This window comes from Sinocyclocheilus rhinocerous, unplaced genomic scaffold, assembly GCF_001515625.1.
Source record: "Sinocyclocheilus rhinocerous isolate Xijiao unplaced genomic scaffold, SAMN03320098_v1.1 scaffold171, whole genome shotgun sequence".
Lineage (NCBI taxonomy): Eukaryota > Metazoa > Chordata > Actinopteri > Cypriniformes > Cyprinidae > Sinocyclocheilus > Sinocyclocheilus rhinocerous.
Window position 1 is genome coordinate 902,169 of NW_015642206.1, and position 16,775 is coordinate 918,943.

The 16,775-nt window shown below is 36.7% G+C and overlaps 1 protein-coding gene across 7 annotated transcripts in view; it reads right to left on the reverse strand.

Moving 5' to 3' along the window:
• LOC107755741 (electrogenic sodium bicarbonate cotransporter 1-like) overlaps positions 1–14,399 on the reverse strand; it is a 77,422-nt gene extending 63,023 nt beyond the window's left edge. For 6 of the 7 annotated variants that reach the window (XM_016572632.1, XM_016572627.1, XM_016572630.1 and 3 more), the window contains exons 1-2: positions 8,926–9,131; positions 2,605–2,778 (exon numbers count right to left, since the gene is read on the reverse strand). In XM_016572632.1, coding sequence (XP_016428118.1) covers positions 2,605–2,778; positions 8,926–9,112 — 361 coding nt within the window. In that variant the 5' untranslated portion in view covers positions 9,113–9,131. Of the gene's footprint in view, positions 1–2,604; positions 2,779–8,925; positions 9,132–14,105; positions 14,270–14,349 lie in introns of those variants that run through there. The other variant, XM_016572631.1, reaches the window with a different exon arrangement.
• Between the last annotated feature and the right edge of the window lie 2,376 nt (positions 14,400–16,775).

Here is a 16,775-nt window from a genome sequence, read left to right on the forward strand (position 1 = left end):
GGCCAAATCGGCTGCCAGGCCACCGGGAATTGTCCCGGTTCTCCCGATGGCAAGACACGCAGAACGCGCAAGATTCATATATTGTCTTTTTGCGGCTTAATATTCACAGACACTAGTCTATATCGCCTTTTGATTCAAGTGTACTGACCTACTTTTGATTTATTCGTCCAAAATGTGGCATATTCCATCCACGTTAGGCTATAGGAATTCCGTTTTTATGACTGTATTCTACGAACCAGTTTGTGTCTTCCGCATCGCGGAAATTATAGGGCCGTATGTCTCAAGAGTAATCAGTGCAATTTGGGAAATAAATCAATTTAATCTGTATGTGGATGTGTGTAAATATTCAAATGTAATCATTAACATTTTCATAAGTAACTATAATTTAATTACACATTTTTTCTTAGTAACTGTAACTCATTACAGTTACATTTATTTTGTAATTAAATTACGTAACTCCGTTACATGTAACTAGTTACTCCCCAACACTGCGTACAAATCATATGTACTACTTTTATTTGTACTTTTTGTAGCTTGAGAAGTCTATACTTTAAAAGGTCTTACACCATGTCCTAACTACACGCGACGCGATGCAATGCTGCGACACACAATAAAAGGCATCTTTTCCATGTTAATCTGAGTTTTTGTCCTAACTAGCCGCGACGGCGACACGTGAAATTTCTATTTTAGAAACGGTTTCTATTTCCGCAATATTGCGGCTGGAACAACAACATACAAACTATATTACAGTAGATAATCTCAGGTGATTATGTGCTTTATCCAAAGTTAAACGTGTCTAATATGAGTTTTAATATCATTTTGTGTGACCTTATAGCTATACTGAAAGCAACAATAGATAGTTTACCGTAGAAAATCAATTAAAGCAAAGATGTTAAAACTGAATTCAATGCGAACCAACAAGTGTATTCCATAACAAAGATGGTGTCAGTCACTCAGTGTGTACATTTAATAATGTTAAAAAGGTTTAATATTTATGAATTAGATCTTAAGGCCCTGATATACTTCCAACGACATTGAAGAACGAATTGAAATGACGTAATTTCGAACAAAATCAGGCCGAAACAAAGTTCGTTTTGGCAGTTCGAAACAGCTCACCAAAGCAAACTTTTTGGGGGAGTTCGTTTTGACTCCAAAACACCTTTGAGCTACCATTGGTCCGTGGCGATTACGCAGTCGGTGGGTGTATTCTGGAACTCTGCCGCCTTTGACGTGCGTTTTTTTTTACCTCCGGTTCGTTTCTCATTCCGGTTCGTTTCTCAGTCTCTCCGTAGTGGAAATCGGTGTCCTGTGCGTTTTTGCATGTTTCACATATGGCGAAACCCTTTTCAAGAGATCGTCAAACTGCGCGGCGCACATTCTGAAGTATGAAAAATGCACTTCCTCATCTGTGCTCCGCATTTGCTGAATAAAAAGGGCAAACTCGCCATCATTCTTTCTGTTTTCGTTAAGTGGACGCACATACCACCTCATTTGTTCTTGTTATTTTTCTTTGCCATTGAATAGATCAATGCTACTGCCAGATGTTTACGAAACTGTTCTTCTCTCACAGCCGCCATCGTTGTTGTGTTTAGGGAGTACACGCAGGCGGCGTGACACATGTTTACAACCCCGCCTCCAGCAGCGCGGGGGTGTCGGAATGTTCGAAAACAGTATACTGTCGCTTAGCCTTTTCGAACTTATTTTGCCCTCAAACAAAGAACGAAAAAGAACTTTGTTTGAAGTATATCGGGGCCTTTAACCTTTCAATTTCGTTGCAAGTGCAGTACGCTTCCAGAAAGAGCCTGTCCACACACGCTTCTGATTGGCTGTAATATTTGATTGATTTTGTCGAGTCGCATTTGGTGTGGACAACCAAATTGCTTTTCGCTGGAATCCTGTCACGTCACGTGTAGTTCGGACACGGTGTTAGTATGGAAAAATTCTGTGTAAAGACAGTTTTAAAGAAAAAATAACAGCAATGTCATGATGGTGAGTAAATGATGATGTGCTTTGTTTGGTAAATAATTCATTTAAATCCACAATTTTTGGACTTTGACTTCTGAAAATAAGTCTACATGACCACTGTACGATTTTAGGGCAACATTTTCCTCACATGACCTTGGAATCATCATGTTCTTTCTCCGTGTCTGCCTCTCCCTCGCTTATGCGATCCCTTTCACCTCCTCTCTTCCTCCTCATTCTCCCATTCAGCTATCACATCATTAGAGAGCATTCAAAGTCCTGGCATCCAAATCAACAGAAACGCCTCCTAAGTGATCCTCCCTTGGGCGTATAATCCTTCACCATTAGAAATCTCAGAGACACACATACTTCCCTCCTCCAGCGGCTCACGTCAGGCAATCGTGACCCATTTGGATGGTTATTACTTACACGCAGGGGCCTTAGTCCCTGTCTGTCTAAACACACTCATCCGCTGGCTAGGCAGCTCTGGATATCTGTTCTGACTAAGTAGAGTCAGCAGTGGCCTTGGCTAGTAGCTGTGTGTGCATGTGTGTGTGAGTGTGTGTGTGTGTGTTTGTGACTGGCTCTATGAAGGAGCCCTCAGCATTAATGTGAACTGACGGCTCTTTGGCAAGCGCTTACTGAGTGGTTTGAGGATGCTGTTGCTGGCCTCCTCATTGTTCTCTGCATCCGACCTGTCCGAAGCGTTCTCAGTCACTTTCTCCTTTCTGTCCTTGTGACTGGTGCGTCGGCGATGACGTCTCCGTCGCCGATAGCTCTTAGGCACATGCACACCGATGTATATAGTGTGGTGACCTGAGAAGGTAAAATTGAGAAGACAGGTCAGGCTATAAAGTTCACATGACACCACACAAAGCATAAGTAACACAAAAAAAACTTGAGCTTAAAAAAATTTATCTATATTCTTGTCTAGTTTTTCAGTATTAATATTTAAATAGCCCTATAACAAGATTGGTTTTCCTGACAAGAATTATTTTCAAAGAATATACTCTACTATTCAAAAGATTGGGGTTGGTAATATATTTGAAGATTTTTGAAAGATTTTTGAAAGACGTTTTGTATGCATTCATTTGAAACAACAGTAAAAACAGTAATATTGTGAACTATTATTACAGATTGAAAATAACTGCTTTTCATTTTTAAATATTTTAAAATATAAATTACGATCCTTTAGAAATCATTCTGATATGCTGATTTGGTGCTCAACAAATATTTTCTATTACTATCAATGTTGAAAAAAGTTGTATTGTTCGGTATCTTTGTGGAAACCATGATACTTTTTCCAGGATAGTTTGATGAATAGAAAGTCTTGGAGAAAAGAGAAAGTTTTTAGAGAAGAATTTATTTGAAATAGAAATCTTCTGTAACATTAGAAATGTCTTTACTGACACTGTTTGACCAGGTTAAAAGAAATAATTTAAATCTATTTATCTATTCTATTTATTTATCTGTTTATCTATTTATCTATAAATCTAAATCTATTTAAGTCTTTACATTTGATATTTTAGTTTTCAATTGTTATTTATCAAATTATAATTAAACAATGAAGAACAGTGTTGGAACTTGGGATATAGGCCTATCCAGACAGTGCAATTTAATGCACTTTTGGCATTTACAATTTTAGAGACAAATCAGGTGACAGGATGGTGGAATAATGTAGAATTTGCATTATTCCTTTAGTGAATCAGGAGCGAACACATCACAGGCAACATCTGCAATAACAACACTATCAGTGGCTGCAACTCATTCTGAGTGAATTCCCCTTAGTATATCTAAAAGGCTCTTGATGACGTAGATAAACTCATACAGAACTAACCGACTCAATCCAAGCCAAGTAAATACAATAATGTCAGTCCTAACATTGTTGTTGTCATGAGATAAACGGCTCCCTACTGTCAAGATAACACAAGCCACGTGACCATCCTGCAACAACTCAGTTCAGCATCTGTAAGATAAATAATGTGTAGTGTCACTAAGGTCAGGAGCTGGATGTCCACTGTTTGCTTGTGGCCTATTGGTTAACACATATGATGTAACATGAGTAAAGACGTAAATAACCTGCGTGACTTCCTCAACGTAATTTATGCAGGAAATGGAGGATTCTACCGGAGGGGTTTGCAGCAGACTGTCAAACTAAATATTTTGGCTGAGAGAGCTAACAGGTAGTGCGGAACGTCCAGTGTTTTGATCCATATCATACAGACACTTTCCATGTCTCTCCCTCAGTCACAAGATGTCCATCTGTTAAAGCTACATCCCAACACTGTGTTACTGTGTAACTTTTTTGGAACTTCATGTTTCATTCTGAGAATTCTAAGCTTCTCCAGGCTAATGCTACAACTGAACTAAGATGTTTAATAATCTAAAATTTCTAACATGGCATAAATTGTCAAATAATCAATTTGCATTAGCACAGTGTGCTGTCCCATAGACAGCAAGGGTACTACCACGATCAACGTCCAGAAACTTAGCAAGGAGATCGGTAAAATAATCCATGTGACATCAGGGGTTCAACCGTAATATTACGAAGCTACGAGAATACTTTTTGTGCGCAAAAGAAAAAAAACGACTTTATTCAACAATTCGTCTCCTCCCTAGCGCCATTTTGGAGAGTATCCACTGAACGCAAACAATATATGTTGTTCTGTGTCAGCCGCACCACACAGATACGTTGTTTTCGTTCAAATCAAAGCACAAATAAACGTAGAAAACGCATCCGCGTTGCGCAGCTGACACAGAACAGCATACGCTTCTGGACGTTGATCGTGGTAGTACCCTTGCTGTCTATGGGAGGGTCAGAGAGCTGTCAGATTCCATCAAAAATATCTTAATTTGTGTTTCCCGAGTCTTACGGGTTTGGATCAACATGAGGGTGAGTAATTAATGACAGAATTTTCATTTTTGGGTGAACTATCCCTTTAAGAGTCAGTGTTCAACCAACACCTTTACTTTACTTTAAGTAAAGCAATTTGTTATGGAGCCAAAAAATTATTCTTATTTGATGCACTGAATTTGAATAATTCATAAGATTTTCATGAAAAGCAGTGACAGGGTTACAGAGCGCATCTCAAATGAAGGTTTTATGCACCAGTTAAAAGTCAAAGAAAAACGTACAGCAAAACAAACAAATAAATGCCATTAGAATTTATTCAGGTGCATCTTATTTTTCACTTACAACACCATCTTTACATCTTCACCCCCAGGTCACACAGTGATCATGATTCACACCATCAGAGAGACTAACAGACCACCACAGTGATTCATGAGCCTCACAACATAACCAAGTGTGACAAGGTTAAACGCAGGACAATCCTCACCATTAGTCGACAGGTGAAGCCATTGGAAGCAGTAGCAACATGTCTTAAATGGAAAGATATCCAGATGACTATAGATGAGCCAAATTAGTTCATGCAAGAACATTCTGTATTGCTTTTGTATTGTCTTTATTTTCTATGTCAATTTGGTCTATTCTAATTTCTATTTGGTCTAAAATTACTTACTTTCCACAATATGTTGCACGTAAATGAACATATTTTATGCAAAACAGATTCAGGATGTACTGGGTTGAAAACCAAGGGCTGGATTATTTTGTGTGGAGACTTCTTCTTAAAAAAAAGTTGATCTATGCGTTTCATATTATTATATTGATAATATACTGTATGACTGTACTCCTGTTTTTATGATCGTATTAATGTGTTTCTTCTCAAACAGAGACAATCTTACATTAACCCTGTCTCCAGTACTTTAAACTAAAAGACGTGCTTTCAACCCTTAAGGTTCTGAGTCTGACCAGATGATTATCCCCTGAACCTTAACACAATAATCTATTTATTTTGTGCAAAGTCATAAGATACATCATCCATTCTTATAAATTATGCAGAGTGTATTGAAACTGGATTCACAGCCCTGCTGTCTCTTTTTGCTTTCACTGCCAACGAAAGATCACTGCATTTGAATACTGTCCAAATTTTCTTTACAAAGGTGACATGTGTTTGTTTGCATTGAGTATTATCTCATCTTTTCATCTCTTTATCTTATCTTATTATAACTTCATTATATGTACTTTACATTTCAACATCTACAATAGGTCATACTTTGTTACAATGTAATTTGTCGCACTGTCATAATATGAATTACTTTATATTTATTTTGACTAGGGATGCACCGATACCTGTACTCGTACTCATTAAAATGCCCCGATACCAAACGCCGATACCACACAGCATGTGATAAGCGCCATATTCAAACAAAGAAACACCGACAACAGACAGAAGAAAGGAGATAACGATGTCTACTACGAAGTATATGTATGCAATGAATATAATATTAAACATTCAGTATTAACGTCTGTATAGCTGATGTGCGCCATCTGATAAACAAAGCACGCTGAGTGGATTGAGCGCGCGGCGGCGCAGCCAAAACAAAAACGTAGTTACAAAAAAGCCTTTAAATACTAAATGTTACTTAGACACAAATTGATTGGGAAAAAAATACATTATGGATATAAATCTATAGGTTGAGGAAGTGATCTGACTGTTTGTATAAAGTTAAGAATCAGTCAAATCGGTCCGCTGCAGGGCACATCCAGTATCTTTTCTGCAAACATTCTGGAAACTTATTGCAAACTGTTGACATTTTGCCATTTTCTTTGCTTGTTTTTAATAAACAAATGGTGCAGAAAGATCATCAAGAACCGTTTATGAATAAGGATCCCACCTATGCTGGGATGGGCGAGAGCAAAATAAGGAAAAGGGAGTAAGAGCAAGGACTAAGAGAAGGAAAGGGAGAGGTAAGAGGGAGGGAGGAACCACAGATTGTCGAGCCAGCTTTGTGCCAAGCTTCCTGTTCTTTCGGAGAGACCCTTTTCTATGCGACCATAGAAAGAGGCCTAAATTGGAGTGGCACGCAATTCGTCACTGGATAAAGCGTATTCCCTGAATCTGGCTGGGCCCTATGGGCTTCAACATCTGAGCAACTTGTGTTACCGCAGTAACAGAGCTGTTGAGTTGGAGGGTACAAGTACAGATAATAGCAACACACCACTGTGCATGCTAATATAGCTGCTAATAAAGCTCTACCTAAAAGAACTGCCACATATGGGATCTTTTGTCTAGCAGGTACATGTTGCTCTGTTATAGTTTACTTTGAGGGCAGACCATTGCTATTAAAGACTAATGTTCTTTTCATTGTACTAACGTTCAAAAGTGGGGTCAGCAAGATTTTTTTTTTTTAATGAAATTAATACTTTAATTCAATAAAGATGCATTAAATTGATAAAAAATTAACAGTAAAGACATTTATAATGTTACAAATGATTTCTATTTTAAATAAATGCTGTTCTTTTGAACTTTCTATTCATCACAGAATCTTGAAAAAAAATGTTTCACGGTTTCCACATGAATATTAAGCACCAAAAACTGTTTTTAACATTGTTAATAATAATATGAGCAGCAAATCAGCATATTAGGATCTGTGGATCTCTGAAGGATCATGTGGCACTTAAGAAGACTGGAGTAAAGGCTGCTGACAATTCAGCTTTGTGTCACAGGAAGAAATTACATTTTAATATATACTTCAATAGAAAAAAGTTTCTTTACATTGTAATAATATTTCACAATATTATTGTTTTACTGTATTTTTGATCCTCCCTTGTGAGCATAAGAGACTTCTTTCAAAAATAATTTTAAAAAATCTTACCAGCACCAAATTTTTGAATGGTTGTGAAGCGTAAACAAATTAAATGATTATAAATGTAAACTGGACTTTTAAGCATAAGTTACTAAATTAGACAAACCATCAACGGCAAAACTAAACCAAAATTCCATTTACATGTGGCTCTCCAATTTCCATTTAAATAGCAGTGATAGTAATCCCATTTAAATAATTCTGACATACCAGTCTTACTATCTCTGCAATATATGGTATGTATACTACTATGCATGGTATGAAAATATTCAGTATGCACAGATGACTGACTACAATTTAAAATTAATAGTGTACAACAGAGTTGACCTTGACCACTGTGATGAATTAGTGAAGTTTGTGTGCATGCTTGTTTATTTGTTTTTGTTTTGTTTTTTGTTTTTTTGCACAAACTGACATTAATATGCAATTTTTTTCCCAAGATCATAACTGGACACATGCACATGCAACAGTAACATTCTGATTTCCTTCCTGTTTTAAAGAATAACAGGCTGTATAGAGTTTATACTGTGTAGTATTCAGTGAGCTAAGCTATTATTCATTGTGAACACAGCCTCTGCCACACTCTGACAGCAAGAGGAGGAACGGTGTTCAATCAGGGCTGAAAGGATAAGGAACACTTAAAGTCATGCAAATTGAAGAAAGAAAGAAGATGAAATACAGATCCATCTCTCCTCCCTGCAATCATTCAAAAGCTAAAGATATCTGCTGTATAGCTCAGACAAGTGTTGAGGACCTATTAATCACTGTGCTTTTTTATTAAGCCTTGAATTAGTTCACATTAATAGATCATACTGCGGTAGCTATTATGTTACAACAAATAATTAAATATATATTTGATAATTCACTTATTTTATTGAGTGTCTTGTTTTATTTTTATTTAGTTTTGTAAAAGCTTCAAAAACTTCTTCTGATAGCTATCTGACAAAGTCATTAAAAAATTACTTTCTTAAACATGCTCTTCAATGGCATTCTGATAAACAACACACACTAACACTCATTTAAATCTATCTTTGGACCGGAAGGAAGTTGGCAAGGTAAACACAAAGTCACCAGGTATTTGTGCCCTACATCTTCATCACTCTAAAGTAAACATACTAAACGTACCACTCAAATCTAACTGTAGCAAAGCAAAACCCAAATGACTTCACAATAAGAAGCATTTCCTTGGCTTCAAACTTTAAAATAGTACACATTCCAAATCAAAAATTGACTTTAGACTAAAAATGAGGTACTTACCTTCAACTTCTTCCTGATCACATAAGTTTTTGAGTAACGAGGCCCCTCTGTCCAGCACGGCCTCATCCTCCATCCTGTAGTAGTAAAAGAGGAAAAAAGACTGCTCACATTTCTCTTCTAAAGACAACGTGGAGCCATAGCGGCGAGGCTCATTCACTTGCAGTGTGTTTCTGCTAGTACTAGCCATGTTCCCAGGTTAGCAGGTAACGCTACTAACCGAGTCTTTGGTCTGGATCCAGCCCTGGTTAGTAGATGTGCGGTGTAACTTATGGGACACAGTCCTGTTCTGAGTGCTGCCCTTGAGGGGACACAGGAGCGGTCAGGTAAACATTGGGAGGGTAATCCATTCTCTGGGGGATGGGACGGGCTGGGCAGCCTAGTAAGATGCTAATTGAGTCTGATGTCCAGGAGGTGTGAGCCGGGCTGCCACACACAGATTTCAGATCAACTAATGAGCGATACTAATGCTAATACATCACGTTACATGTGGGTGGAATAAACACTGAGCATGGTCTCAAACGCTATTTATGACAATTGGATTTCTCCAGCTGGTCTATTATACTCAAGCGATTATGGGGCATTATATGCCCTAGCAATAGCATTAGATCAATAATGAAACATGACCTAATCTGACCTGGTACAGGAAACTTTACAAACAAACAATGCTTACTGTATTTTCCTAAAAAGTAGTTCGCACACACCAAGTCAAAATCTCATTGTTGAGAGAATAAAAAAAATAAAAAAAACACAGGTAATTATTGCACTGGTTTATTATTACATTAAGAAAAATTTAAAATCCCGGTAAAGTCGCTTTGGAATATAACTCCATCTGAAACAATGTTTCAGATTTTTTTTTTAATTGACTTATATTCCAGAAAATACTATCGTTATAAAAAATAATATTCTGGAATTAAGACAACTATGTCCAATATTTAGAAAGTTTGAAATGAGGAGGACAAAAATGTATAGCAAGGCTGAAACTTATTTCAGTATTCTTATATATTTTTTTCACCAGTAGATAAATAGATTTTTACATTTACATCATTTTTTTTATACATTTACGGAGTGTACTGTATGTAAAAGGCTGTGAAAAATAAAATAAAATAAAAAATTTAAATAAAAAATAAAATAAAATAGGACAAATGTCTAAGTGGACCAAAAACATACAGCAAGAAACACTCAAACAAATTTGTCCAATGTACTGGATGTCTGGAATGAGGAGGATAAAGATCCATAGCAGGGCTGAAATGAACTAATTTCCTGTTTGGCATTTTTCAAAAATAAGAGTAGAGGTGGTATGTTATTCCTTACAGTTTTTTTAAATAAAGTCGGTTATATTACGTTAATTTCAGTACTTTGAGCCAAATCAATTTCTTACTTGAACCAACAAAACACAGAGTTAGCATTTACATTTTCTATAAGATGATTGTTAGTCAACTCTGAGTGGACTTATGTAAGCACTTAAACCTTTATCTGACATGTTCTGCCTGGCTAAGACTGCCTAGTAAAATTAAGCAACAGCAACATTGTGTGTATCACAATGATTTAAGACTGTTTTTGGCCATTACGTTTCCAAAGAGTATGTTGTTAGAATACAGTGGTTCCATGTCCATTAATACATGGAGGTTTAAATATCTTAAATTCTTCACTGAGACTTCAACACACTCTCCATATAAAAGGTATGCTGTAAACTCTATGTAGTGAACTTTACATTTGCATCTGGGGGAGCATGTAGCCATTTGCCCACTAGGGATAAAGATTATTGCTCCAAGCAAGGTGTGACTGCTCTTTGTCATTTTAGAAAGAAGTCCAAAGACCAGACCGAAACAATTCAGACACTGACATTCTCTTTCAGGAACAGAGGTGTGACTAAAAGTGTGCAGTAAATGGATATGATGTTATTTGTTCAGATCACAATCATCTTTAGAGGTTCGATAATAGAGTGCTTTTCACTTCTAAAATCCATTAAAAACATTGAATGCCCAGAGAACACACTTTAGATTAGTGCTGGGCGGTATGACCAAAATTTTATATCACGGTATTTTTCAAAATTATACCGGTTTCACGGTACAAGACGGGTTTTTTTTTTTCATGCATGACCGAGTGTTAACCATATTTTCTACTGATTGAGAGAGGAAATACTGCAGTATATTGACTTAGAATGCCCTATTTTACTGTCATGATGAGTGAATATTGTCAAAAAATACCACACTAAATAGTGACTAAACACGACCCCTTTTAATACATGTTAACCAGGAGTCACTCTCATTTATAATCGCGGCATCGTCTGATAAAATCAACATGCATCTACACTAAAGAGCGGCGGCTATGCGGTTGTTTTGGCTATATTACTTTTTTATCGTGCAACACCCCTTTCAAACAGTGTCGCGTTCCGAACGTTGTTTAAGTGACATATACCGGTATTGCGGTATTTTCAAAATTCATATCATAACGAAAATAAAAACCGGTATTCGGTATTAACCGGTATACCGCCCAGCACTACTTTAGATAATGATTTCCTCTATGGGCTCATTACATTTTTACAAAACTATAAATTCAAAGAAAGATGTAAACACAAACAGGAAGGATAGAGCTTGTTTCTCTGATAAGAGCCCAGAGCTCCCTGAGCGCCCAGTGTCACTGCATATCTCAACTAGATGTAATCAAGCATGCTGAAAAGATGCCAAGTTTAAACACTCAATTCTGGAACCCAGGCTCATTGAACAAATGTGCCTGTGGTGACATTTCAACAAAATTATATTACACTGCTTCTTGCACATTTCATAACACATTCAAAGTAACACTTTTAAAGTGAAATGTCCAGTGAGTGGCACTAAAAGTTCAGTTTTATCTGAAAATCGAACATGAATCTGGCAACAGGTTAGTACATTGGTTGTTATATGTATCGCAGAAGGTTGGAAACGAAATGTCCGGTGAGTGGTGCTAAAATGTTAATGCTCATTTGAAAATAAAGTACCACCTACAGTAAACCCTATACTAAACCTATTCGATAAAAATGCATTTGCTGAATCAACCATGCCATTTTCATGGGATTTGTGCCTGAGCACTCAGCATACAATGTTGTACCGGGTGAGCTACTGATCAAGTTTACTATGTCTGAAAAGCCATACACATGGAGCTGGTTATGTGATACAAACGTAAGATGTATTAATCAGAGATCATGCACTATGGTAAAAGTGTTATGAGGTCATAACGTAGTATTGTGCAAGGATTTGTGCGAAAATACGTTTTTCTTAATTGATTTTTTACTGCCTCTAGTGTTAATTTCCGCTGGAAACTGCAGTGAATTGTATGTATAGGTACATTTTGGATTTTTGCAAAAAATGTAGGTAGGCACGCTTTTCCATTGAGCCTATGTTGTAATTCTGGCAAAGTGAAGCTCTACAGCACGTCAAGATTTGTGTCATCCAAGGGGCTATTTAACTTTTATGAAAGTTAAAAGTTAAGTTAGTATTACACTTACCACCATTTAAAAAGCCATATTACTGAGCCCTGCAGGGTTTTACACTTATACATGTTGTTAAGCAATAACTACATACGGCAGGTGCGACACAAACAGAGGTGTTTGGTTATCTGTGACATGATATAATACTAGATGACTGGTTAATAGGTCAGTGAATAAGTTTAACAGAGGGGTTGGACATGACCATGTTTCTAACACCTAGACTTTACACATAGCTAAGTTAGGACTGTTAATAGCAACCATCAACAATACCAGCTTTATGGACAATGTCAAAATTCATAACCCGTATGATAACCACAGACAAAACAATCCTGTTTATAGTAATCTCATTTGTACAGAATGTACAAAATTGTAAGGAAAACAATTCTCTTGGAGGCAATGGAAGGCTCTCAATTTATTCAGTTTGTTAAAGGATAAAAATCTCTTGGAAAATACTTTTGTCGACCATTATAAAGTAAGGCAAAAAGAAAAAATAAATAAAGATCAGCACTTAAACTGTTTTTTTAACATCAGACTCTGACTGTTACTTCCCTAAACTATCCCTCTTCCTTCCCCAATCTTCATTGCCACCTATAGAACAGACATTGACACAGCAAGCACCAACAGTGCTCCTTCACATCAGATGGGTTCACGGTTTCTTGCAAATACCGGTAGTTGGGTGAACTGTTGTTTAAGCATACATAAAATATGACAAACTAGCATAATAAACTACACCCACACTTAAAAATACAAGCAAAACATAACAATTTTCAACCATTTAACTGCAGCAAAATAAATAAAAATCTAAAGTGGCAACATACCCATTAAGGAATGAACTCTCCTCTTTTCAGATTTCTTTAGTGTTTTATGCATAACTGGATTACATATCTGACCTCAACTCCTGACTGGAATCTCTTAAGTGTAAGAGAAATCATTCTTCTTTAAATATTAACTTGTATATTTAGATTTTGTATCGCTGATTTATTGAGTACTGGGACATAACAGGCTAAAAAGATGAAATAAAAATAGGCCTATATGTAAATAAGTTCACATATTAACTAATTGTTTTAGGTGAATCTCCTAAAAAACATGAGAGGCACTGACCTATGTTTGGGTGCAGAATATATTGCATGTGAATGTAAATATTGACATGAATGAAATGGATTCTTAGCTTCTATTCTGAACTGTCACCAGTTTGAAAATCTAAAGGTGTTGATAAATTAGCCAAGTTTTGCATATGGTGTTTCTAGTTACTAATAACTAATAATGAGATTATCCAAATATCCAACAGTATGTCTTGTATGATGAACTTGACATAACCTGCTATGGCAGAAATCATAAGTCATCGATTACTTAAAATTACAAAGAAAAAAAAAAGAATTCACCAGAGCCTGTGATGTTGTTGAACTCACAACAGGTGAAACATGGAAAGAGGACCAGGATGACTTCGATATTATCTCATTTTTATAAAAGTTTTCCTATCTGGCAATGCTGACAAAAAGATGGGACGTAAACTAGGCTACTGTAAGTTGTGGAATATGTTTTGTCCCATGTCTGAAGACTCAGCACTCAGTGTTTATATTTAATGTAAATTCAGTGTCTGTTGTTGCAGGGGGTTTCAGATGCTATTCTACTATGAACTGGATGAGACTTGTTAACTGAACTATAATCCTGATCACAGAACCGATAAATACAGGAGCAGGTTTTGGGCTCTTACCTCTTACCGCCGCTCATTTTGTCAAGCTGAATCGCTGATAATGTATTCCAGTGGTTTGCTGCTTCAGTCCAGAGCGATCAATGGAAGCACTGCAACGCCAAACGTTTCAACTGTTCCGTTACTGCGCGCTCCCAAAACACTGACAACACTGCTTTTGAGAACTCCTTATGAATAAAATAAGTAAGCTACATGACTTTTTCTAATAACAAAAAGCAAAAAGTGACAGAAAGTCAATCTAAAATACCTCCCGTCCTGTCTGAATGTGCTCCGCCGCATGTGACAGAGATGACGCGCTGAAGCAGCAGAACAACTGGACGCTTCAAATTGCGCCTTTCATTTATTACTAGCCGCTGCTAGGCACGTCACAGCACGAGTGGGTGGTCAAAAAGTTGCGCTAAACCTTGCGTTTACCTTGAGTATGATGACACTTACACCAATTTCTCTTTGAAACGGCAATTCATTAACTTGAAAATACACGCCTCAAAGTGTAAACACAAGTAACCCGCGTAAGTACTTTGATGTGCGCTCATGTGATCAACGGATCCAAAGTTTGGCTGTGGGATGAAAACAGGTACTCCGCGCGCACCTTGTGCTTGCTTCACATTCACGTGAGACACAGCGACACCTTCCGTGGAAATCTCACACCAACAGCATGTTTACTCAGGGAAGTCGAAATACACACGTTAGATAAATAGCTAAGTGAAGAAATTGTAAATAGATAAAGTGAAATGTTTTATGTTAAATTTCATAGAACGTAAAAATAGCTTATCTGAATACGCTTTTTAAAAAAGGAAAATAGAGATTTGATTGTATCAAATTGTTACTCCTTTCATCATGTCAGATAACAACATCGTGTTATTAGGCTATGTTATGTTATGTTTCATCCGTAAGCATTTCAGCTAGATTAAAAAGAAACCATAGAACACAAGCCTATGCTACACAGACACACGCTGTAGTAAATGATACATTATTAAACGCTCAGTTGGAGAGCATGGTCTTTCTGAAGGTCAGCCATTCCTTTCCTCTCCCCTGTAGGGACAAAAGCCATATGTGTAAAGAGAGCGGACTTTACTGTAACATCAGCTGTTAATATGTTAGATGATGTAGACAAAATAATAGTGGGAAAGATGTATTTTACAATATTCATATTTTATTCTATGCACATGCTTTATGTTTTTTTTTTTCTTTCTTTCTTTCCACACACTTCACTTTTGTTTAGGCCTATGTGTCTGAATCACATTTAGCATGCTTTATGGGGACTCTCCATAATGGTTTTCATACTGTACAAACTGTATTTGCTATCTCCTTACCCAAACTCTACCCCTAAACCTACCTCTCAAGCAAAACTTTCTGCTATTTTTAGATTTTACACACAAAAAAAACCCTTCATTCTTTATGATTTCTAAGCTTGTTTCCTCATGGGAACAAAAAATGTCCCCACAAAGACAAAAAATTACTGGTATTATACATATATTATTGGTAAATAGGTCAGTGAATATATATATATATCCTACTGTCAAAACTTAATCTTGCCATTTTTTCATAATTTGAAGTTCTCTATAAGCAACTGTCAAAGCCATATGCTTTGTAGGCCAATGAGCAAACTGTTGATCTTATGGAAAAAAATAAAAATATTAGAACAGAATATATACAATTATTTGACCATTTATACTATTTATGTTTTTTATTTGGAAGAATTTTAACTGTTGACTTCATAGATGCACAACTGTTGGCGCAAGCTACATTAAAGTGATTATTACGTTTTGAATATGGATATTTTTCTTACAAAAACGCATCGATTCGCTACGGAAGGCCTTTGTTCACACCCCAGAGCCGTGTGAGACACTTTTTTTTATGGATGGGCGCTTTTTATTTAAGTTCTTTTGGACTGAAGCATGCAACACCCGCTGAGTGCCATGAAACAGCATGAAAGATCAAAGACAATTTTTTATATAACTCCGACTGGATTCGTCTGAAAGAAGAAAGTCATATACACCTAGGATGACTTGAGGATGAGTAATTTATGGGCTAATTTTCATTTTTGGGTGAACTAACCCTTTAATGCAGTAAATACTTGACAAATTAGCTAATTAATCTCATTTTATTATTTTTTGTTTTTATTTGAAACTTGGTAAACGCAAAACAAAACAGATTTCATAAGAAATGTAATTAAAAAAGCTTGCCATTAGTACAAAAAGAGCTTCACATTATGAAATAGATACTCAAACTAACAGTAAAAGCTATACTTAATATGAGACTACAGAGGCAATAACAGTGAATGGATTGCAGTAACGTTACACCATTAACTTGAGCCCTGTGAAATCATCCTGATACTCATAAAACTCGGTCTCCACCTCTTTTGTTTCAGATGGGTTTGTGTGTAAAAGCCCTAATCATCTCCTCTCCTGGTAATGAGGCTCTTCATTAGCCTGACCTGCTGAATTTCTCACACACACACACACACATATATATATATAAACACACACCCTGTTACCATGCCAAACACATGCTGTTGTCACTCTTGGCTCTGGACATCTTTATCAGCTTCAGCAAGAAAGCTTTTGGCGCGGAGAGCCCCACAATTGACGTCTTATCAGACCAATCCCTCCGTGTAAAAATAGAAACTGTGTGTGAGATCTGCATCCATCTCTCCATGACATTCACGCAGCA